Source organism: Euprymna scolopes, chromosome 37 (genome assembly GCF_053919585.1).
Source record: "Euprymna scolopes isolate OS-2025 chromosome 37, ASM5391958v1, whole genome shotgun sequence".
Classification (NCBI taxonomy): domain Eukaryota; kingdom Metazoa; phylum Mollusca; class Cephalopoda; order Sepiida; family Sepiolidae; genus Euprymna; species Euprymna scolopes.
Genome location: NC_136518.1, coordinates 5890005 through 5914923, shown reverse-complemented (window position 1 = coordinate 5914923; position 24919 = coordinate 5890005). Strand labels below are relative to the sequence as shown.

Sequence of the window (24919 nt, the reverse complement as noted above, 5' to 3'; positions counted from 1 at the left end):
AAAAGTCCTTTCTAATTAATGTTTACCAGTTAAAAAATATTCTGTTAATCTGAAAAACAGGCAAATTTGTTTTGTATTTTAAAACTTGTAAACATTAATCAGAAAGGACTTTTTCTGTGTATTCAGCATAAATCATTTTTAAACAATCACAGCATTAACTTGAACAAAGTCAATCCAAAAATAAAATAATGTTAAAACAAAAAAATAGTATTTACGCAGAGAACTTTTTCAAAACCCATTTCTGAACATGTGAAGGAGAGGATATTTTTGTAACTAGTCTGTACTTTCACCTAATAATTTGATAAACAATACAAAAGTGATTTGTGCCACAATGGTGAACGCTCTGACGAACTGCAGACACTTAAGCCCCCACGACGTAGACACCCTCGACAAACCCGACAGGCAGCTAAATCCCACCCCCATACAGAGATCCCTAGATATAAAAGATCTTTCTACTCCAGTAGTTTCTTCCCCAGAACCGCTAGACTCTAGAATTCCATTCCAGGTCCCTGCTTCCCTAACTGTACTGACATGCAGAAGTTCAAGGGTAACGTGAACCAAGATCTTGCTGCCCAAATCCCAACATAGTGCCCCAGTAGTTGCTGCCCCTGATAGTAGCCCCCTACACCAACGTGGCTATGTGCCTTGTTTGGGGTGAAAATGTACAAAAAAAAAACATTGAAGGAGGACAACTGAAGTTTTTTCTCTGTATGCGTTTTACTGGGGAAGGAGTTGGGGGAACCATCTCAAATAGACAAATGTGATCAGTACCAAGTAAAGAATTCAACAGAATCGCAAAGAAATACCAATTGTATTAAGAAATAATCATTGATAACATGCAGCTCTCTTTTTTATTAAAGTTAAATTGATGTTGAACATGTTTATTTACTTAATTACATCGCCATGATAATAAAAAAAGCAAAAAACGCTACATAAAATTATTACATTTTCTTAAGACTATTCAAGAAATACATATTATGTTATATAGCGGATGTTTGGTTGGTTATTTTTGTTTTACGGCATATCAACCCTTTTCAGATTATTTAATACCGAATCCAAAGATTTTGAAGAAAAATTTTTTAATAGAATATATTTGTTGTTTTCAAGTCGGTTTCTATTTAACCCATAGTTGGGACCCTAACAGGTACTACCACTCCGGGTCAGAGTGGACCTGGGAGCAATGGCAATTAAAGGGTGGCTCCACACTCCCCAAAGCCCGTAAGCTGGGGCCTCACCACTGGGTATAATTTAAGGTCATATCCAGGACCAGCAGATGTTTGGATATAGCATTCTACAATATGTATTGATTAAGCATGCTATATTCCAGATTTGTATATTTTTTAAGATTTTTTTTTTTTTTTTTTACAAAGACATCACCACTTATCAAGGCCAAGGGGCCACTCGAGGATAAGGGTTACAGAGTGTACAGTAGACAATTGGACAATAAAGTCAGTAATGAAAATTCGGTAAATTTGTAAACTTATTTGGAACGGCTCATCAAAAACTTGTTTTCATTAGACTTGAAGACAACCATATTGTAGTCAGCTGGAAAGCAGGAAAACGGAAGACAATTCCACAGGCGTGCAGTTCTAAGAAAGAAGCTTTGTTCATGGAATCTACGTTTAGGTTTAGGCACAGATAAAGAGTGGGGGAAATTGTTGATAGTGTTTTCTGCTAGACAGGTGTTTCTTGTAGAAGTTTCGCAGAGCGGGACCATAGATTGGAACTCAGTCGATACCATAAAAATAACAATAAAGCAGAGACAAACTGCAATATGTCTTCTGTGAGAAAGAGGTTGCAGGGAAGAGAAAAGGACATCCACACAAGACTACAAGATCTATTTTGAACTATCAAAGCAGGATAAGTCCTTTCTAGCAGCTCCTGCCCAGATGTGTGATTTTGAGATTAGTATAGGTTTATGATATTTGGTACTTTATTTCCGCCACCAACATTTGAATATATCAGCATTTTTATCGACTTATAATGAAATTGCAGTTGTAATTGTTTAAAAAAATAGGCATAACAATCATTATGTACAGAATTATATTGAATGTACATATTTGTTGTCATTTGGTTTACGTTTATTTGATGATACTTTAAAACTTGTCCATCGTTGCAATTTTGCTATTATTAAACGATGCCCACTTTTCACACCTAAAAAAATGAAGACCGAAATTAAATTAGAAATAATTGTACTTTTTACTTCTTATACTAGAAGTGATGAAAACATCTTGTGACATTTTTACTGGGTTTTTTGTCCGTTGGTTTCAAAGTTGTCATGTCGTAATTTACATTTGTTCGTGTTTCTTCATCCTCAGCAGGATAGTGTATCCTGCTGATTCTGCTTCATTATCATCAGTTAAAAATAGATGTAGAATCCAATTCTAAATATGCTTTCATGACAATCTTTTAAAATTAATATTTGAATCATGGATATAGGAAAATAGGCGTGCACAACTTTTTAGATAGGATGAAAATCTTGTTTCGATTGATAACCTGAATTGTAAGAAGGATTCCACTAAAGTCAGAAATAATAAAAGTAAATTGGACAGCTTTTGACAGAAATAACCTCAGAGCTAAATTTGTAGGTATTGAAATGGTTGATGTTCTGTGACTTGTTTCTTTGATGATTTCTTCACATGGACTCAAGAACTGAATATTTTCCGGTCCCCATTGGTACGTTGTTAAGGTAGGAATCTTAACAATGCACATTACAAGAGAGTTTCACTATTCTTACTTTATTTTCAACATAAAATATGCTGAATTCCACCATGTAGTCACATCTTGAAGGAGTTCGTTTTTTTCCAAATTAGGCTGATCCTGTATTTCAGTTAATTTGCTAATAGAAAACGATTAAAGTAAGAAACTTTATTTCTGTTCGATGTAATGTCTTCACAGATTGAGTCACAATGTATGATAGTTATTCTAAATCACATTCCCTGACACCAACAACAGTATTTGTTCCTGAATCCTGCAAGACTAAGAAAACTCAAGCCCAAACTAGATGTTCTTGAAAAGGCTGTTGCAAGCATTGTCATTGTATCCACGAGGACTCTTTATCTGCAGGCTTTTGTGCCGATGTCATTGACAAAGACAGGCCACATGAACAGTGGAAAGGGAAATGAGGTGATGACCGTGGCTGCAATAGAAGGGACTTGTCTTTTCACTCACTGCCATCGCTGACTGCTGCATCCATCGCTATTTAATTGATATACAGAGACGAGTCCGATAGTCAACAAATACCATGGAGAACGTTGAAAAGAACTTTGGAGCAAAACACCACTGCATATGTCACCTTGCTTGGCAATCAAGGTGCAGGTGCTTCGGTACAACCTCGTCATAGACTGCACCGGATGCACTTCTCTCCCAGCCCGTCATTGCGACACAATCCTAGCATGCAAATCAACATGCGTTTTTCCATAATTATGATAATTGGAACAGAATTCTATAAGCAAAGCAGTCAGTTGTAGCTTGGTCTGAGAGACAGATAAACTTCTAGGCCCCAAGTTGAAGGATTGTGGTTGCTGGAACGTGTGCTTGGATTCAACCAGTTTCAAATTTCTCATTGCAAATCTGTCGTTTAGTAAGAAAAACGAATATAATTGTAATTTCAAACATTTTAAAAGTTGGGATTTTATTTTGAAGAAAATTCTTTTTTACAATGGTGATTTAAAAAAAAAATCACGATTGACGCTATAGCCAGTGCAAAAATCAAGCACCAAATCCAAACAAATGATCAGGTCCAGTGTAGATGCCGCACACAACCTCAGGATCACAAAAAAGAACCCATAGTCGAATTCAAAATTACCTTTTCGGAATTAGCCAGAATACAATGAAATAATTGTTTTTGAGTTTTACTTGTTTGCACATGATAGACAACTTTTATATATCAACCTAAAATAAGTTATTCCCCTTGCTGATTTATTTTTAGGTCATTATGTTCAATATTAGCAGTCATTTGGATAAGATAAAGAAATTTCTAAAATTGTAGCAAAGTATGTTATTTATGTTGCCAATAACACTGTACAACAATAACAAATGCAAATTGGCTAATCAGAAGCAAAGTTTGATTTGTCAGCTTAAATGGTATACAAGTCCAACTTTAAAAATAGAAAAGTTACATTCAATAGGAATGGAAAAGGAGTAGAAGTAGAAGTACAAGGAATGGCAAACGCTGTTGGACCATATGCAGCACACATGATTTTTTAAGGTTAATTTTCTACAAATCATGACGATGACAGAAGCAGTCTATCTCCTGTTATCCTTTCTTCTATATTTTTATGCGCCTTTAACCCTACATTAATCCCATGGGGGGTTTTGTCACCCAAACTTTGTTTAAGTGCTTATAATTCCTAGTTGGCAACATTTTTCCTCCCTCCAAGTACTCTCCTGACTCAGTGAGGGTATAGCACACATGGTATGACAGTCGTATCGCAGTTTTCCTTAAAGGTAGATGTTGCTTTGCCCCTTTTGGGTTGTTCAGTCACCCCAGCCGACTAATGTAGGTATGATTTTATGATTTATATATTTTTGTATTTTTCAAGTGGGAATAAACGTTTGTAGATATAAACACGTTTCATTAGAATAGTAATATTTAATATAGAATTAATATGTTTTGGTATTTTCTTTATCATAAGCTTTGATGGGATTATTATTTTATTTACAATTTATTTACTCTTGTCTTGTAACTATGAGCTTAGCTAATGGAATATCTTAATTTGTCCTTAGTTTTATAATTTATTTTATATTTTTTTATATTAATATCAACAAGATACAATTGATTCAAGCTGTTCAGCAGGATAACTATATTTTACAAAATAAAATTAGTAGTGTTGGGATGATTAATTGGATAAAGGAAAAAAAAAAAAACGGAATATTTGAGGGTATCAGAATCAGAAAAATTTCTACAGATTTTCCAATGCCAAAACGATTCTTTTGTCTTTTTTTATTTGATTTTGTTCAAAACTAAATCTTCCATTGTTGGTAATAATGATAAAATATTTATTGATTTTAAAATACCAGTAAAATTAAAATCGATAGATCTTTCCAAACAAGTATATTATTACATTCAGAATGTGTTTTTACAGTAATCAGAAAAATACAACTATATAGTTAAATATTTAGAGATTATAAAGAATCGGAATTGGTTACTTGCATCGGAATCAGGAAAAATACTGGAATCATCCTACCACTAAAAACTAAAAAAATTTTTGTATTGGGGTGTATAAAAACCCCATGGGGCTTAACCATGTTTGAAACACTCGGGTGACCAGTGCAGGGTTAAAACTGATATTGCTTCTTTTTTTTTTTTTTTTTGCTCCATAAACTCAGACGACTAAATTGTTTTGGATGATAAAATTATAATTCTGCATTTTAACACAATAGCCGTGTAAAAATCGGTTAAAAAAAAAAAAAAAAAAATTTCCACACATGGTTAGATTAAGTAAAGAAATCAAATTTTCCGTTAGAAGTCAAAACTGTCTACAGGATGTAACATCATAGTAAGAATTCAATACCACCAGAGAAGCAAGACATTTCTATCTATTGGGAGTTTGGCATCAAAATGATCAGATGCTCATGTTTCAAAGCTGCCGCTACCTCAACACAGGTTAGATGGGGGATCTGGGTATATTTGCTATAAAAAGTAAACTAAATCACAGAGGAAAATAATGAAGTTATTTGTTGTTTATTTTAATCACTTTCAATATTCCTGATACAGGAAAAAGAAAAAGTCTAGTTATTTGTTTTGTCATTTTTTTTTATCGTTGGACATGGAAACACATACAAACAATTGCCGTTTATATTAGCGATATACACAAAAACAATTGGGGATGAAAATGAATTACAATATTAATGTTTTCAACTTCCAATATTGACTTTTTGGAATTCATACTTCAGATTGCAAAAGCTTCATTTTGAATCTTACAAACTCCATGGACTATTTGATATTTTCAAATTTAACAGACTAAAATTTACACCTCAGATTCCAGATTCATATTTTTGGACCTTAGGGAATAAAACTTCATTAATTATTTGAGCTTTTACTTTTTATCGATTGAAAATTCTTTTTTTTTTTCTTTTTATATAGGAGTCATCACTTAAGTGTAACCACTACCTCACCCATAGGCTGTGCACACATGATATAAGGTATCGTGTACTAACCCTAAGGGCATGTGGCCACACCTCTACTCTGTCAAGTACTGGACCTCTCAACATGCACCAGTCTCGATCAGACCTTCAAAAATCAGCCGCTGATACTCAGGGTTACAGCGCTCACAACCTTAAGTCCGGGCAATACCGGGATGCGGCTAGGTGATCGCCTACGTTAGGTTCTGTGGTTGGACTCTCACAGGCGTTGGAACTGGCAAGTAGGCGTCTCTCGCTGTTGCGGCTTGAAGAGCAGGGTCCTGGCAGCTGAAATTAATGGGTCACTCTTCACAAGTTGCAAGTATTAAATGATCAACAATGCCAGGGAAGTTTCTGTATCACAAATTACATTATTGGCAATAAATTCAGCATACATGTCGTGCAGAAAGGAAATTCAGCTTATTAAAAATCGCTACTTTTTTTTTTTTTTTTCGCTAATTTCAAGCAAGGATTCTAGATGCAGGTGCCTTTTCCTCTTCTATTCGTGATGATCTTGGCTAGTTTTCCGAAGACCTCTTCCATCAATTGTTTTTATCATGACCAGCTTCCGCCGGCCAGAGCGAAAAGACGCCGCCGATTAGCCAAGTGTCTTGTCTTTATCAAATCAGTAATTCCTCCTTTCACCTTTTTGGAGTTATTCTTTCTTTTTTTTTTTCCCCCTTTTCCTCTCCCTCTCTTCTTTTATCCTATTAATTTGTACTCCCTTTCCCTTTTCTGAATTTCCTCCCTTTCTGTTTCCCTAATTTCTACTCCTCCTCTCGGCTTATCTATACCCATTTTTTACCCTCATTGCACTGAGGTGTTAACGTATCATCAAATTAGGAGTTATTAGTCACCCCAGGTCGAACAATGCCTGGCGGCGACCCCTCACCCCAAGCTGTCTTTTATATCGCCCTACAGAGGTTTTAAAAACAACCTTTTCGTTGTTAACAGATATATAACAGCAATAAGATAAGAACAATTATCATTTGGTTTTTCTCTTTCTGACAAAATCCCATAGACATTTGTTTGGTCCCAATCAGACATCAACATCCTCCCCCCCCATCTTCTGCCATCTCTTCCTCTATTTGACAAGCAAGACTATCTGGTGTCGCCCGGGGTCTTGCCATACAAGGTCCGGAGGCCGCTAGAGGTTAAGGGTCATAGAGTGTACAGTAGTCAATAGGATAATATTGTAGTAATCATTAGTAATGGAAATTTGGTAAATTGGATTACTTAAGGGGGCGGTTCATCAAGAATTTGTTTATGTTGGACTTGAAGATTACCAAGTTGTAGTTAGCTGAGAAGCAAGCAAATGAAAGTGTTCCACAGGCGTGCAGTTCTAAGAAAGAAGCTTTGTTCATGGAATCTACGTTTTGATTTAGGCACAGATAAAGAGTGGGGAAAATTATTGACAGTGTGTTTTGCTAGACAGGTGTTTTTTCGTGAAAGATTGGAGAGAGGAGACCAGAGACTGGAGCTCAGATGAGCACTTGCCATGGAAATAATGATAAAACAAAGACAAAAAAAATTATTTATGCTAACAAATGACATTTCTTTTTGACTAATGTTTCTTCTGATGAAAACAGTATCTATGAAAATGCATGGATTAAGGATATTTTTAATTCCTTGTTTGAATTTTTGATAGATTAATAAATATCCTAATTTATTCAATTTTCATTATTGATTCTTGTTTTTTTTGTATGTGTATATCTATTACACTAAAGACACTTGCCTGTGTTTGCATGACCAGCTAAAAATCATCATTTTATATCAAGTTCGCCGTTTTTTTTTTCCCCTAGATTTTTTAAAAGTTTAACAGTGTTTCGATCTAAACCCCACCCCAAACATTTTTTTTTTTTTTTTTTTTTATTTAACGTTTTTTTTTAATTGTTTTCAAGCCTACCATCCTACCAAAGCTTTTTTTTTTGCTTTTTTGATCTACCCCCACCACACACACCTGGGCAACGCCAAGTACCCCCGCTAGTCTATCTTATATATATATATATATATATATATATATATATATAAAAGCGAAAATGTGTGTATGTATGTTTGCTTTTTGTGTATGTCTGCAAAAGGGTTTTTTTGTCGGCCTTCTCGCTTGGCTTGCTTCTTAAAATTTTTTATATCATGTCGAAATGATAATATCTACAACTTAAGAACGGGGATCAGGTGTGTATTTAATTTGCCAGATTTTCACACGCTATTTTTTCCAGATATTTCGATCACGTGTTTCTTTCGAAATCAGTATAAAACAAGTGAAAACTGGCTTGCAGCCGCGTCAGGTTTCAAGGTCAAACATCACGCAACTTAAGTTTCTCACACCTGTCAATTTAATTTTATAAACGTTAAATTAAGATGCTTTTCATTCCTCTTCTTCTCTCGTGGCTGAGATGGTTAGGTCCCAGGGTTTTTTCCATTTCGTTTCCACCTTCACGTCAAAGGTTCGGGTTCAAGCCTACTTTCCTACTAAAACTTTTTTTTCCTCTTACACCTCCAAACACCCGGCCAACATTTTTTTTTTAAAACAGGATTGTTTTGATCCCCCCCCCCCCTCCACCAAACAAACACGCACACCTACAAACACTCGGGCCATGCTGGGTACCCCCCCCCCGCTAGTCTAATATATATATATATATATATATATATATATATATATATAAAAGTGAAAATGTGTGTATGTATGTATGTTCGCTTTTTGTGTATGTCCGCAAAAGGATTTTTTTTCAGCGGCTTCTCGAGGCCGTCGCTCAATTTTTAATACTTTATATCACATCGAAATCATAATATCTACGAGTTACGGACGGAGGTCGCCCGTCTATTTAATTTGCCCGACTTTGAAACGTTAAATATTCGACATTTTGGGATCGCTGCATATTGCTTTCGTTTTTCGGTATAAAAAAACGAAACTCGATTCGAATCTCTGGCCCACGGCCAGTGGTCTCTAGAAAGTGATGTAACGTTTGGTCAATGTCGGCTTACCGTCGTCATATCAGATGGGTTGCTTTCATTTCAAGACGAGACACTCCCCTAATAAACGGGGGGAGCTGTTTTCCCCAAAGTTAAGTAAAAACAAACAAACCGGGTTATTGACCTCATTAAAAACTGTCCCGCAGAAAATGTTAACTGCTGAATAGCTATTGCTTACGTCGTAACGCTCGCACAAAATGTTAACTACGACTTCCGTGCGGGCACCTGTCAATTCTCTTCTTACTTAAATAAATTCAAACATCTTTCAGTAACTCATTTTGGCTGACCGAGCGGTTAACGTGTCATGTTTCTTTTTTCACATTTTATTTTCCAACTTTGCCTCAGGGCTTCAGATTTGATTCTACCAACTTATCAAAACTTTTTTTTACACCCCCCCCCCCGGTTTCTTTTTGATTTAAGAGCACACACACCTCGAAACATGTGTATTTAATTTGCCCAACTTTCACGCGCTATTTTTTCCAGATTTTTTCAATCACCGCATGTTTCTTTCGGTTTTCAGTATAAAAAAGCGAATGATGGGGCAGGGAAAACAGAAACTTCAGGTTCGAGCCTACCTTTTTTCTTTTACACCTCCAAACACCCAGCCAACGTTTTTTTTTGGAACAGGGTTGTTTTAATCTACCCCCCCCTCCCAACACAGACACCTCCAAACACCCAGGCAACGCCGGGTACCCCCCCCCTGCTAGCATATATATAAAAGGCAAAATGTATGTTAGTGTGTGTGTGTGCATGTCCGGCAAAGGCTTTTTTCAGGGGGGCACTGACAGTTATTGCTTCTTAAAACAGTTTATATGGTACCTAGATTATAATGTCTACGATTTACGAAACGAGCTCGCGTGTATCTTTCATTTGAATGACTTTTACCCGCTATTTTCATATTTCTTGGTCTACGTGTGTTTCTTTGTCTTTTCAGTATAAAAGTGAAACTGAACTCGTAGCATAATGCAGCTCCCTGGCACTCATGACAGGGACGTCCAGAAAAGCAATGAGGTTTGAATGCGGGGGAAAACCCTTATATCAGACAAGTGCATGTCTGTATGTATAAAGAGGATGACACGAAAACTTGGATGATCATATATTACTGATGAGCAATGAAAAATCTATAAAACAGTAAAACACTGAAATTAACAGGAAATAGTCATCATTAGGGCTATGACAACAGCATATTCTTATTTTTATATTTTTTTATATATCCGACACAGCTAGACAACCTAGAACCACATCATTCTACATAAAAAACAAAGGTATCAATGGATATATACCTAAGAATCAAAACAAGGACAAGAATATACTGTTGTCTTAGAACTGGTAATCATACACCAACGAAGATTTATGACGAGTAAAGTATTTGTTTGGATGGATTACTAATGTGTATAGAAATAAGTTGGCAAGTTGAAGTGCAAAATGTTCATTTCAAGCGGTCGATATTTCTATTACTTTTGTGCATGCGCAAATCCATTCATAGCTTGAAGTGGTTTAATTTTAAAACTTTCTTATCTATCTGTCGATACCTCAAACGATAAGGAATACAACTGGAGCATGTTTTGGTCGAAGCTGATGGCACCGAAGTCTTTTTTTTTTTTTAACTGGAGATCAGTATAAGGTACAATATAATATTCAATAGAGAATTGGCTCTGTAATAATAATAATACCAATCTGCATGAATTAAAATATGATTAAGCATATTTTACGAGTTCATATTATTTGGATTGTTCAGACTACTGCTCTTATCCTGATTGTTATTCTCACAATGTTTTAGCCAATGTAACCTTCAACCTTCAGGTGTTCTTTCACAATGGCTGTTATTGGCGAAAAAAATGTTTTTTTGTTTTTCAACAAACCAGTCATTAGAATTCAAAATGAATTTCAAAACGTTTTTATAAAACGGAAAAGCATCGAGTCATTTCCATTTTTGTATAAATTTGGGTCCATACCGATTTGATAGGTTTCTGAATTTTTTGAGGAGGCGCTCTTTCCATTTCATTGAAAATAAAAATCACAGTTTGAATACTAACAGCTATGGTTTGTTGAAGAAAAAGAAAAAAAATCTTTTTTCACTATTCACCAATAATAGCCATGATGAAAATACGCTCTAAGAAAGTCGGAGGTTACGATAGCCAAAACGTGAGAATAGCAACCAAGATGAGAACAGTAGTCCAAACAATCCCAATAACACAAATGATCAATCGTCATCTCAAAAATACAGAAACAATTAGAAAGATGTTTAGTCAAAATTAAAGAAATGGAGGAGAGGTGCTCATTTGGGAGGAAAGAGACAGGAAGTGATTCTTGGATAAAACAAGAATCTTCTACTCTTCTGAATGCCATATTAGTATTTTGTTTTTTTCTCTCAGCTGTTTAACCTAGCATCATTGGGAACACTAACTTCCACTAAGGTTGCTTCTTTCCTCTTGTCCCACATTACTATTTAATAGCTACATTTTCTAATTACGTAGCTGTAGGGATGGCACAGTCATTGTGGATGGTGTACGACTTATTTCCAACTGTTCTTTCTGGTAAACATGTTCCCAGAACTTGCAACTATTCGATATTCAACTTTTACAGATGGTCCAATAGAGAGATATTTACACGTTCCATTGTGTCACGTATTGTATAGTAGCCCCCCCCTCCCAGCAGAACCTTATCACTGGATGTCAGATGGCTCACTCTACTTCTGTGTGGCAGAACCTGCACTTGCTATCATTGCCAAGACCGCTCATTTTTTTTTTTAAAGTATTGGTCATCAAACTTTGATCTTAGGCAGCCATTATAATCCACGTCTGATCATAGTGGAGCCATTCTCTTTCTGGCAAATGGTTGAATTCCTTCATGAGATACTAATACAGTTGGTTGGCTTATTCCATTTTTTTTTTTTTTTTTTTTTTTTTTTTTGCAATGGAAAGTCTTCATATACTTTTGGCAACTCTTGACTTATAAGACTTATTTTGAAGTTGTTTTTTTTTTGTTAATTCCGTCTCATTTTTTACCAAAATGTTTTGCCAGGTTCATGATGGAGGTATTCTTCTGGCTCTTGTTTCTTGATGCTGATATACCACAAAAAGGTTTGGATTCTGGGAGCTCAGATATTGTCAGATATTCACAATAAAAAGGTACAATATTGATGGTCAATTTCTGAGAGACCTGTGTGTGGGTGTATAGGTGTATCAATTAACCATAATTTACAATTACCTGAACAAATTACTATTCTTTTATTTGGATTATTCAAACTACTGCTCTTGAGTGTTACTCGCAGGTTTTGGTCGACCTTCAGGTGTATCTTGCTAAACTCAAGGAATCTGCACAAAATATTGAATAGAACCCTTTATTTAATCCACAGGGGGTAGCATGCTCTCGTTCCATCAGCCACGACTGGATAGAAGTCAGAAGTAATTTGTGGCTTAGCGGATAAGGTACTTGGTAAAATTCCGTTGTAAGTTACACTCTTCTGGAGGTTGATGGTTCAATCCCAACATGGACAATACTTAAAATACAATTGCAAATTAATTCAGACTTCTGAGTCATGCCTGACGTAACAAGTGTGCTACCCCCATGGGTTAAACAAAAGGTTCCATTCGAAATTTTGTGCCGATTCCTCCAGAGTCTGATAAGATACATCTGAAAATGGTTACATCAACCAAAACGTGAAAAGAGGAGAATAATAGTCCGAACAATCCAATCCATGGGGTTGAGGGTTAAGTGTGATGTCCCCTGATGCCACGAGGTTGTCTGCGTTTCCAAGTGGACTGTGAGCATTAGTCATACAATCCTTGGGTACCATGGTGAGGAATAGATCTAGAAGCGAACCCCTGGGGTGTTCTCAATCTCGGCAGTAGATTGAGAATATTACGGCTTGTGTAACGGAACGGGTTCTAGAGAAGCTGTAAGTAGAGCACGCAGCTGCATCTGTGCAATCCGAGAAACGAAGCCGATTAAATCGGGATAACTGGATGCATACTGAATATAATTAGATCCTTCTTCAACAATAGGACCATCCATGTTGCCATTGATTTTGGAGGTCAATTCTTGGACCACTGTTATTCCTGATATTCATAAACGACCTCCCTGATATAATTGTGTCAGAGATGGGTATATTTCCTGATGATACAATGCTCTACAGCATACAAGGGAAGAACGAATGTACACAAATCTAAGACAATAGCAGAATTGTTAGAAATTACTTCCAGACCGTAGTGGAATGGGGTTGCAAATAGATGGTAACATTTTATGCTAGTAAGACCAAGCTGCCTCTCCAACCACTGATAACCATGACAAATAACACCCATCCTCAGAATTCTTTCTTCAAACTCCTCGGCCTAACATTCACAGGTAATATGAACTGGAACAAATACATAGAGGCCATTGCGAAAGCTGCTGTAAAGAAGGTAGGTTCCCTCTATCGAGCTAGAAGACTACTCACACCCGAGTATCCTGTACCTCTGCAAGGCCACCATTCGCCCATGTATAAAGCATTGTTACTACATCTGGACTGGTACATCTACCACTAGTCTCCTTTTTGGGTAGGATTAAAGGAAAAAAAAAAAAAAAAAAATTATCAATCTTCATTCTCTCTTGTCCATTTTTCTTGCCCCTTTTCAGTGTTGATTCAAGGAATCAAATATTTTTTTTTTAAATGTCTGATTATTTAGAGAAAGAGTGACTTTTCGTGGTGTTACCATCGCATAAATTAGATAACGAAATAATTCTTTATTTCCATGAAGATAACAGAGTAAAAATATATTTTTTATTGATAAAAAAAAAAAAAAAAGCAAAATTTCATTCATTTCAGTTAAGACATAGTTATAGCAACTGGGATCCAACAAGTCACCCATGTGTCTAATATTAATAAAGTCTCAAATTTTCAATTAATTTTTTTTGTTTAGTGTTCAGCTAAATTTTAAAAATCTATATGATGTATATATTTGTGATGAAACAAAAAATATCACATTCCAAAAATTACGTAAATTGATCAAGGATTTTTTTTTTTTTTTATATATATAAAGGAAATTATTTTTTTAAATAATTAATGGAAATTTGTAGGCATTACAACATAGATGTGGTATGAATTGTATTATCTTTCTTTGTTTCTTGAGATTTTCCAAAATGGCGATGCGAGATAGTTGCTCCTTGATTATTCATAAATCGTGGAGAAAAAACTATATTTTTTTCTCGGGTAATTAATATACTAACATAATTTTAATAAATAAATACCTATCTATCTGTATAAAAGCCAAGAACGTCCAAGGATGGAGTACTGCTGCCACATCTGGGCAGGAGCTGCTAAAAACAGCCTATCCTGCCTTGACAGAGTACAAAATAGACTTCGTGGGGGATGCCCTTTTCTCTTCCCTGCAACCTCTCTCCCACAGAAGAGACATTGCGAGCCTGTCTTTGTTTTATCGTTATTTTCATGGCAGGTGCTCATCTGAGCTCCAATCCCTCGTCCCCCCCTTGCCAATCTTTCACGAGAAACACCCGTCTGGCTGAAACTACTGTCAATAATTTTCCCCACTCTTTATCTGTGCCTAAATCCAAAATGTAGATTCCATGAGCAAAGCTTCTTTCTTAGAACTGCACGCCAGTGGAACTCTCTGCCGCTTGCCGGTTTCCCACCCGACTACAACTTGGACGTCTTCAAGTCCAACATAAACAAACTCCTGACAAACCGCCCCCTTAAGTAAGACACTATCTAAACCCCCAATACTAATGATTACTACAATACTATCTCATTGATTACTGTACACGCAATAACCCTTATCCCTGAGTGGCCTTCGGGCCTTGATAAGTGGTGAACCCCATGTAAAAAAAAAAAAAAAAAAAAAAAAAAATGTACACACACACACACACACACACATATCAGACAAATAAAAATGGATAAAACTGGAAACTTGATTTTAATGTATTAGGTTGAGAAAGTTTTAGCGGAATTTGTGATCGAATGATGTATTTTCAAATTTTTCATTAAAATACATTTACATTTTTCATTAAAATACATTTACATCATTTTAAAGAGCGTTTTTTGCTCTAATTGTTTAGATTACAATCGGTTTAAAACTGTTTTCTTTCCAGAAAGTCAAATCCAAGTTGGAAAAAAAGCAAATTTGCATAAATTTTTTTTTATTTCAATTCAAGCTAGGCCGAAAAGCTGCCGAAACAGCTCATGATATTAGCAAAGTGTTTGGCCCAGGAACCAGTACTGAACGCACAGCACAATGATGGTTTAAGAAATTTTGTGGCGGCAGCGAGAGTCTTGATGAGCAGAGTGATTGGCCATCGGATGTTGACAACGATCAATTAGATTAGGGATAACGTATACAACGATTTCCAACCACGTGAGAGATTAGAAAGGCAAAAAAAAACTTGATAGATGGGTGCCTCACAAATTGGACAACTAAAAGAAACGCCTTATAAAAAAAAAATTTCCCTTCTTTCCCGCAACAAGAACGACCCGTTTCTCAACCGGGTTGTGATGTACAATGAAAAGTGGCACCGCTTAGCTCAGTGGTTAGACACCGACGAAGCTCCACGACACTTCCGGAAGCCAGAGTTGCATCAAAAGAAGATCATGTTGACTGTTTGGTGGTCTGTGACAGATCTCACTAGTTTTTTTTAATTCAGGCAAAACCATTACGGCGAAGAAGTACTGTCAACAAATGGATGAAATGCATCAGAAACTTCGACAACAACACCTAGCATTAGTCAACAGAAAAGGCTCAATTGTTCTTCATGACAATGCCCAACCGCATGTTGTTAAACTGACCCCGCAGAAGTTGAATGAATTAGGCTACAAAACTGCCTCATCCACCATACTCTCGAGACCTCCCACCAACAGACTACCAATTTTCCAAGCATCTCAACAACTTTCTGCATGAGAAATGCTTCAAAAACTAAGCAATATCAAAAATGCCTTCAGCGACTTCATTGCCACCAGAACACAAGATTTTTACGTTACTGACATAAAGACGCTTGTTTTGTGTTGGCAAAAGTGTGTTAATTCTGATGGTATTTATTTTGATCAATAAATTTTGGTTTGAGCCGAGATATTTTCATCTGAATTCAAGTTAAAAACTACAAAATCTTTATGAACCTGATAGAATATTTTACACTTTTAGTGTAGATAAAAGTTATAGGAATTCAAGACGGAACGGGTAAGCATTTTTGGTGTTTATCAAGTTGCATCTGTTTTACAATACCACGTCCGCTGATATTTGGGCTTGATGATGAACACCCTGGAATGGTCACTTCTGATTAATGTTTATCAGTTTTAAAATATTCTATTATTCTGAAAAACATCCAAGCTTGTTTGCATATTTTAAAATTGGTAACCATTAATCAGAAGTGACTTTTCCAGGGCATTCATCGTCAAGCTCAAATATCAGCTGACGTGATATTGTAAACAAACACAAACGAAATTCAATTTACAATAAAAAGAAGAGTTACCATTTAAAATCGCAGCAAATCATTTCTCCGTTCACATACTTTAAAACTAAACATTAATCAGAAGTGACTTTTCCAGGGCATTCATCGTCAAGCCCAAATATCAGCGGACGTGATATTGTAAACAAACACAAACGGAACTTTATGAACACCCCATTTTTGTATAGTTTCGCATACACATTTTTTAGATAATATCATCCACAATCATTTATCACATTTCCAAACGATTCTAACGTTTTAGCGCAGTTATCTCTCCCATTTTGAAGCTATAGGAAAAATTATGTGCTTTGTTTTGAGGGGGGGGGGGCTTCTATTTTCTTAGGCGATTACGTGGTAATATAAACTTTGCCACTAATATTTCAAGGATCATTTTCTGTTGAATTCATATACGAAACTGATAACTAAGACTATGACAAGAGAATATTGTTTTCATTATTTTGACTCTCTAGTATATATCAGTTAATATCTTGCATGTTTTTAGATAGTGATGTGTGGTTTTCAATTGATTAACTGTCGGATATATACTCGAGAGTCAAAACAATGAAAACAATATTCTCTTGTCATAGCCCTACTGATCACCCACTCTAAATTTGTTTCTGTCTTTCCGCTAAGTTTGTCCCCCCCCCCTCCACGGTATTCACATATCACCAAAAATACAGACTTTTTTTGCGGGGGGGGGGGGGTAATCAACAAATTTCTCAGATTTTTTTTTTCCCCCCATTTTTTTTATCACTACTCCAGATTTCGTGTTGAAATTACTGAAGAGAGCATGTTGCAAGGATTCTGTTTATTTTCTGCACAACAAATACGGGGAGGGGGAGTCGGAGATGGTGATGGCTATTTGACTAAAATAAAAAAACATAAAAATAAAAAAAATGGTGGCCATCTTGAAAATAAAAATAGTTATTCGTTCTCTCCAATCATTAGTATTTAATGGCATTGTATTAGTGTAATTAAAACTGTTTAATACTAATTCATTCGTATTTCCAAAATGCCAGGAAAAAAAAAAAAAAAAAAAAAAAAAAAAAAAAAAAAATGACTACTCGTTCTGTCCTATGCTGTGATCAAGTGAAACCCCCCCATTTAAAGGAATTTTACCCCCCCACCACCAAACAGAATTTTGATGTAATCGCGTTTTTTTGTTCTATTATAAAAAAAATAAATAAATAAATAAATAAATAAAATAAAAAATAAAAACAACCATTTTTATTTTTTAAGGGGGGGGGGTAAAGCTTTTACTAAAAAAAAATTTTTTTTTTAAATCGTGGCCGCCTCGATTTTATTAAGTACAGACTGAACAATTTGGGGGGTTTTTTTATAAAAAAGTTAGGAAGCGCTAATTTCTGTCAGAATCTTCTTTGTTGGTGGCAAAAAATTCGGATGGGGGGGGGGTCAACGATTTGTTTTATTTACAGACACGTGCCCGAAAAGAAAAGAGGGGATATTTTACAAAGTTTTTTTTTTTTTTTTTAGTATAAAAAAAAAAAATCAAACTATTTAAAAAAAAAAAAAAAAAGTAAATAAATTACAGATTTTACGACTTAAGAGATTAAAGAGTTTCTGATCGAAAAAAAAAAAAATCGAGTTATCCGTTGCACAAACAAAATAAGGCTACAAATATGCCAATAAATGTTTAAAAAAATAAATCAAGATAAAAAGATTGAATTTATTAAAGAAACATGAATAGATAAACACTGAATGCTTAAAAAAAAAAAAAAAAAAAAAAAAAACAGCAAAACGAGTTATAAAAATAAGTGTTTTTCAAAATTCCGCAGAGTCAAAACTGCAAACGCGGACACCAGAAACCGACTTTAGGGTCTTCCATACTTTCTTGATAATAGTTTTACAGTCGAGAATGGATTTTTGACATCGACACATGAAAACAACCGGCTTTTTAATGTTTACCAAAAATACATTGAAACTGAAAGAAAGAAAAAATTATATATATATATATATATATATAAATTTATTTTTTTATATAAAAAGTGGACTTTAAGAGAAATTAAAAATTATGGGATAATGATTTGGCTAATAAAAAAAGTGTTTAATTAGAAATATTTTCTAAATATTGAAAATAAGAAATAAAGATTTCAAGAAAACACTTTTTTTCTGGTTTTCTAGCTTAAATGGACCGTTATACTAGACTTTTGGCTCTTAAAATTTTAATTCAATCCATTTTCACCCTTCTTCCACTAATTTAAAGTTTTGACGATCACGAAAAAGAAAAAAAGTCGACTTATTTATTACAGTATTTACTTCAGCAGTGCCCAATACACGAGTAGAGCTTAGTATACAAATACTTATAGCAAGCTAGCTGCAAAAAAAAAAAAAAAAAAAGCATTAATGTTTCATTCCACGTAAGAATTCTTCAGATTAGCTGCGAAAATTGAAATTATCGAAGACAAAAAAAAACAACAAAAAAACACATTGAAAGTGGTTTTGATGGCTTTAAGCTGTCAAATCATAAAATTAATTGCCAAGAGAACACATGTCGAGTATTATAGTTCATTCGGATTTACTAAATAAGAGAACAGTATTTTTCAAAAGCGTCATCCATCCATCACTCAATAGATATGTAGAAACTTATAAAGAATAAAGATCAAATAATCAAAAAGGGACTTTTAACACTTGCATATTCCGGGGGGGGGGGTCTCGGATTTACCGTGAAACTGCAGTATTCAGTAAAATGTTTAATTATTTGTTATTGTTATCAGGTTCTGAACGGATATCAAGCACTTTGCATGACAAGATTTTATCTCTATTCAATTATTTAGAGATTTGTTTTTTTTTTTGGGGGGGGGGGGGTCACGTTACACTGTTTTTAGAGCAGTGTAACGAACGTCACAAAAAAAAAAAATAAATAAAATGATATTAGAATGCAAATCATCACATGTAAGAATTTATTCGTGAAATGAAAAATGTCTGCACTGTGGCTGTGCAGACGGTTAAGAAACTCTATTCATGTAATGAGCACTGAAAATAGTGAAGCCTATTTTTTGGTGAAACTTATCAAAAATATGAAACATTATTTGTGTGCATATATATATATATATATATATATATGAACGAACCAAGTTGTTCATAAACGTTTCGTCTTTATTTTGAGACTTCCTCTGGGTTAATCTCGAAATAAAGACGAAACGTTGATGAACACATAAGTTGGTCTTTTTTCCTCTATTTCGTCAGAATACTAATATATATATATATATATATATATATATATATATATATATATGCACGCAATGGACATTTTTCTTCTCCCCCACACCCAAAGACAATGATAGTTTCGAGACCTTTTGTATAATTTTCTCCGGCGTTTTTTTTGTTTGTTTTTTTTTTTTTGTTTTACAATTTTCTTTAATCTGATAAACTTTTAATCTTATTTTTAATGCTGTCAATAAAAATATGCAGTTTTTCGAAAATAAATAAACATGGCGATATTTCGGAATAGAGGCCGCATAGTTTGTTTTGTTTTGTTTTTTTTTACTTCATAAAATACTATAAAAAAAATCGGAGGGGGGGTACGTTATTTTAATCGATCGTCATTATGAAAACTAACTTTATATCCGATGTAAATAAATTTATATTTTTTAATGAAGTCTTATTTCAGCCACATTGTCAGTACATCTTCATCTTAAATAAATCACTTCCTGGTCTTGAGAATTTTTTTATTATTATTCAACAAGCAATAAAGTTTAAAATAAAAAAAAAAAATAAATTTAATTTTAAAATATGGAAGGTTAACATTCGAAAAAAGTTTCGATTATAGGATAGGAATTATTTAGACTTGAATTTGGCGGCGGCGGGGGGGGGGGGTGAATATCCTAATAGTTTTTTTATTTTAAGTTCATGCATTTTAATTTTTACTTTTAAGAAAATTCATCGCTTGGTCATTAAAATCAATCTTTTTTTAATTTTTAAGTTCGTAAAATTCTGTAAAAAAAAAAAAAAAAAAAAAAAAAAAATCTTTTTTTTTTAAATAAATAAAAACATGGCCGCCAGCGAGCAAAAAAAAAAAAAGACTCGAAATTCGATTTGCAAGACTTTAAAAAGTAACAAACCGGGTGTAAAAATAAAACTTAAGGCCAATAATCTATTTTATATAGAAAAGAGGGGGAGATTTTTAACAGTTCCTTGTACAATTAAAATCATTTTTCATATTTGATTAGCCTTTTTTCTCTCTCTAATAAACAACTTCACGCTTAGCTCATCGACATCAACAAGGGTCATCTGAAAATTTATCAAATATGAATCGAAATAAAGATTTGTTTATACATGTTTCACAATCGCCACCACTCAACTTTTGGAAATCCATATATCGCTTCCACCCATATGAATAAAATACTAGGAGAGACTGGACCCTCCAGACTTCGTTGGGCAACTAATCTAGCAGAATGAGAACTCAGAAATAAATACTTTCTCCGATTATCACGGAATTCTTTCCAGTCGCCCTGAAACTTAGATGAAGCCCGATCCAGGAAAGGTAGGTTAGTGATTGCGCAACCCTTGCAACATTAAACTCCAAAGTGGCACTTTACAAGGAGAATCCATTAAACAGATTACAGTATGTAGCTTTTTCTCTGTGAGCTAAGTTTCTTGCGTTTCCTTGAAACCGACGGTATCAATGGAAGTTTATAATAGTGCCAACTGAAATTATATATGTGGCACCTTGGGTTTTTTTCTATAAGAAATTACACCGGTATATATTACTAGTCATTGACTCCAATCAACTCCTGAAACGGCAGGTATCAATGGATGATCTATGCCGATGCTGAGAAGAGTGACTGAGCATTCTTACCTACTTTTCCGCAAATACAGAAATATACAAATATTTAAAATGATTTTGATGTTAAAGCAACACACAAATACACATACACTCGTTAGGTTATCTTGAACTTTTCAGCTTTAAGATGGCTGACACTGATTCAGTGTCACACTGTCACACTGAATTATCTTTAATTTTAATTTCATGATTTCACGCAGGTTCAAGTGATGGCTTCACAGGCAGTCATTTTAAAGCTGAAAAGTTAAAGATACTTTTTTTTAATGTTTTTAAATTCAATTTTAGAAACAATTTTTTGGCACTTCTACAGAATTGGGATGAGATTTTGTAGTTGATAAATGGACTTCTCAGAAAAAAAAAAGAAAAAAAAAGTGGTTTCAACTGGTTTTTTTAATCAATTCTAATCAGTTACAATGGCAGCTTCCAAATTTGAGTAGAAATAAACTCAATAATACTGAATTATTAAAAACAACTTTAATCGTGTTGGCAGGTGAAAACTTTCCGCCATCTTGTTTAAATCAAAACGGAAAATTACCTCCCTTCTGATTTCTCGTGTCTTACGGTCGTTTTTATCAATTTCTATTTTCTTTAATAAACAATTTTCTATCTTATCGATTTTCGTAATTTTTGGATATAAATCATCTTAAAAATAGAGGAATACGTGGATACCATTGTTTTCATGTGAAATTCAGTTTTACGATTTCTGAAGTTTCGTCCCAATAGTGTAGAATCGCCCCCGCCCCACTTTTTTTTTTTTTTTGTAAACTTTTAAATTAAATTTAAACCGGAAGGAAATTAGATCCTATTCGGCAGCTTAAAGGCTTCAAACCAGTCATGAAGAAAACGCAGTATCTATCGACTTGCGTAAATATATATTTTCAAAATATTTTAAATGATTAAAAAAATAAAAAATAGAAAAAAAAATGCTGGACATACGAGTATAGCTTAGAAAGCAGAAGTATAAAAGTTAGCCTGACGACTTCCTTCGGGATGAGAGTGAAAATAAAATAAACGTTTCTGTGTAACGAACTTGCAAGACGTCATATATATAATTAAAACAAATCTAACCAATTATCTCATTCAACTTCCACCATAACTGATCATGACAGTACCTAATTAACCCTTATCCTTGAGTGGCCCTCAGGTCTTGATAAGAGATGACTATACGGTTTTAGAAGTGTTTACGTGGTAAGCTTTCAACATTTGAAAGCAATTTTGAAGCCCTTAAAATGACGCATGTAAATCTCCGGATGCACTTATGTTACCGTGCTGAACTAATAAAGTTATTTAGAAAGCCATTCTTAACGTGGGAGGGTGTTTTATGATTAAGAGTACCTAACAACAATAAAAAAAAAAATTACGAGTACCTAGCGCAGTATAAACACCCTCAACATCGAAAGCCGTTCTTAACATGGGAAGGTTGATGTTTATATTACAGTGATTACTGATTAGTGTCGTAAAAAAAAAAATTACAAAAATAAATAAAATAATATGGTAACATAAATGCATAAGCACCCAATACATATTTATAGGGGGTGATCAAATTAAAAAATAAATAAAAGTCTAGTATTACGGTTCATTTGTGCTGCTTAAATTAATTTCTTGGAGGGGGGGGGCGCCACTATTCAAGGAAAGAATGAAACTTCTTGTCCAGAGAAAAAAAGAAAAGGTACTTTTTTACGACCTGCCCCAGCGTATTATAAACACCTCCAACCACCTCATGTTAAGAAAGGCTTTCGCAATACACACCCTCCCAATGTTAAGAACGGCTTTCGAGGTTGGGGGTGTTTATTCCGAAAGCCGTTCTTAACATGTAGAGGTTGGCGGTGTTTATAATACGCTGGGGAACGTCGTAAAAATTTACCAAATAAATAAATAAATACAAAAAAAAAAAAAAAAAAAAATGCTGTGCTTCTACAGAATTTGAACCGAAGAAGCAACTCAATTGCCATAAAAACAAAAGAAAAAGGAAAAAAACTGAAAACCGAAGTTTAGGATTAGTTGGGGTTAAATTAAAAATAAACTTTGGTTCGGATTTTGTAGAAGTATTTTAATTCAGAAAATATATATTTTTTTTATGTAAAAAAAATAAAAAATAATAATAATATATATATATATATAGATATAGACACACACACATATATATATATATATATATATATATATATAAACAGTTTACGAGTCATTTATTTTTTCATTTAAAAAGTTATTTTTCATTTTAATATTTTTATAATTAATCAAATAATTACCAAAATAAAAAAAAAACAATTAAAAAGAAATCAATTTTTTTTTGTTTAAAATCAACAAAAAAAAAAAAAATACATTTCTATTTTGAAAGTTCGGCATGACTTATAAGTGGTTACAAAATGGGGGATCAATTCATAACAACACCAATTACAAAATCGATCCCCCAGTTTTCAGCCACTACAACTTTCTCCGGAAATATCTATATATATAAAGAAAAGAAGAAAAGAAAAAAAAACATTGTATTGTTTATACTTACCATCGTAGTAATAACATATTCTTTTTTTACTATGGCCCTGGGTGGTCATCTTTGAGGTTTTTAAAGCCGTGTAGACAAGTCAGAAATTGAGATATCGACCAGCAAAAATAGATGAGGGCCCCTACTAAAAACCTATTATGCTAATAATGGCTTTGAACGGGGAAAAGAGAGAGAGAGACAGAAAGGTTGGATTTCTTTCCTTCTTTTTTTTCTTTGCACCTCTCCTTTTGTTTTCATCTGGAAGATGATGATGACGCCTTACACCCCCTTCTCTCGCTTAAAACACTAGTCGATGATGATGATATCGGATAACACGGAGCCCGACGTCAGCGACCTCTAGCGAGCGAGTCGCGCATTCAATGGAAGGAGAAAAAAAAAGCTTTGGTGTCGAGATTAATGTTCGAAAATGCATTCTCGCGCGCTAAACTCGCCATTCCGTTTTTTTTTTTGTTTTTACATTTGTTTGTTCCGTTTTCCAAACTTATATATATATATTTTTTTTAATTTTGTCTGTCTTTATTAATTTATTTTTAACGGGATACACTTTTGACGGAAAGTGTAAAATTAATAAACGTACTTTTTTTTCGAACTTGCACTGTGTTACTGCTTAGAGATTAAGAAAATTTTTATTTTTGTTTGTGTTCTCCAAAATTAATTGAAAAGCTTTATATATATATATATATATATATATATATATATATATATATATATATATATATATATATATATATATATATCATATGTATATATATCATATATATATGAATATATATATATATATATATATATATATATATATATATATATATATATGTCAACTCAATTAAAAGAATAAATTGTAAGATGGTCAACATCATGAATTTTGGAATATAGACATTTGCCATTTATTCATTATATGCTATGCAATTACATTGAACTTCTTAAATAAGGATTAGTATATATAAAAAGGGGAACTATAAGGAAATATAAGCGAATGAAGAATATTTCCAGATATATATATATATATATATATATATATATATACATATATATACATATATATATATATATATACATATATATACATATATATATATATA

The 24919-nt window shown here is 33.9% G+C and overlaps 1 protein-coding gene across 2 annotated transcripts in view; it reads right to left on the bottom strand.

Moving 5' to 3' along the window:
* LOC145261050 (histone deacetylase 2) overlaps nt 1-24205 on the bottom strand; it is a 100741-nt gene extending 76536 nt beyond the window's left edge. Inside the window, exon 1 of one of the 2 annotated variants that reach the window (XM_080119211.1) lies at nt 23841-24205. In XM_080119211.1, the coding sequence (XP_079975337.1) occupies nt 23841-23889 (49 nt within the window). In that variant the 5' untranslated portion in view covers nt 23890-24205. The remainder of the gene's footprint in view (nt 1-23840) is intronic. The other variant, XM_080119212.1, reaches the window with a different exon arrangement.
* Between the last annotated feature and the right edge of the window lie 714 nt (nt 24206-24919).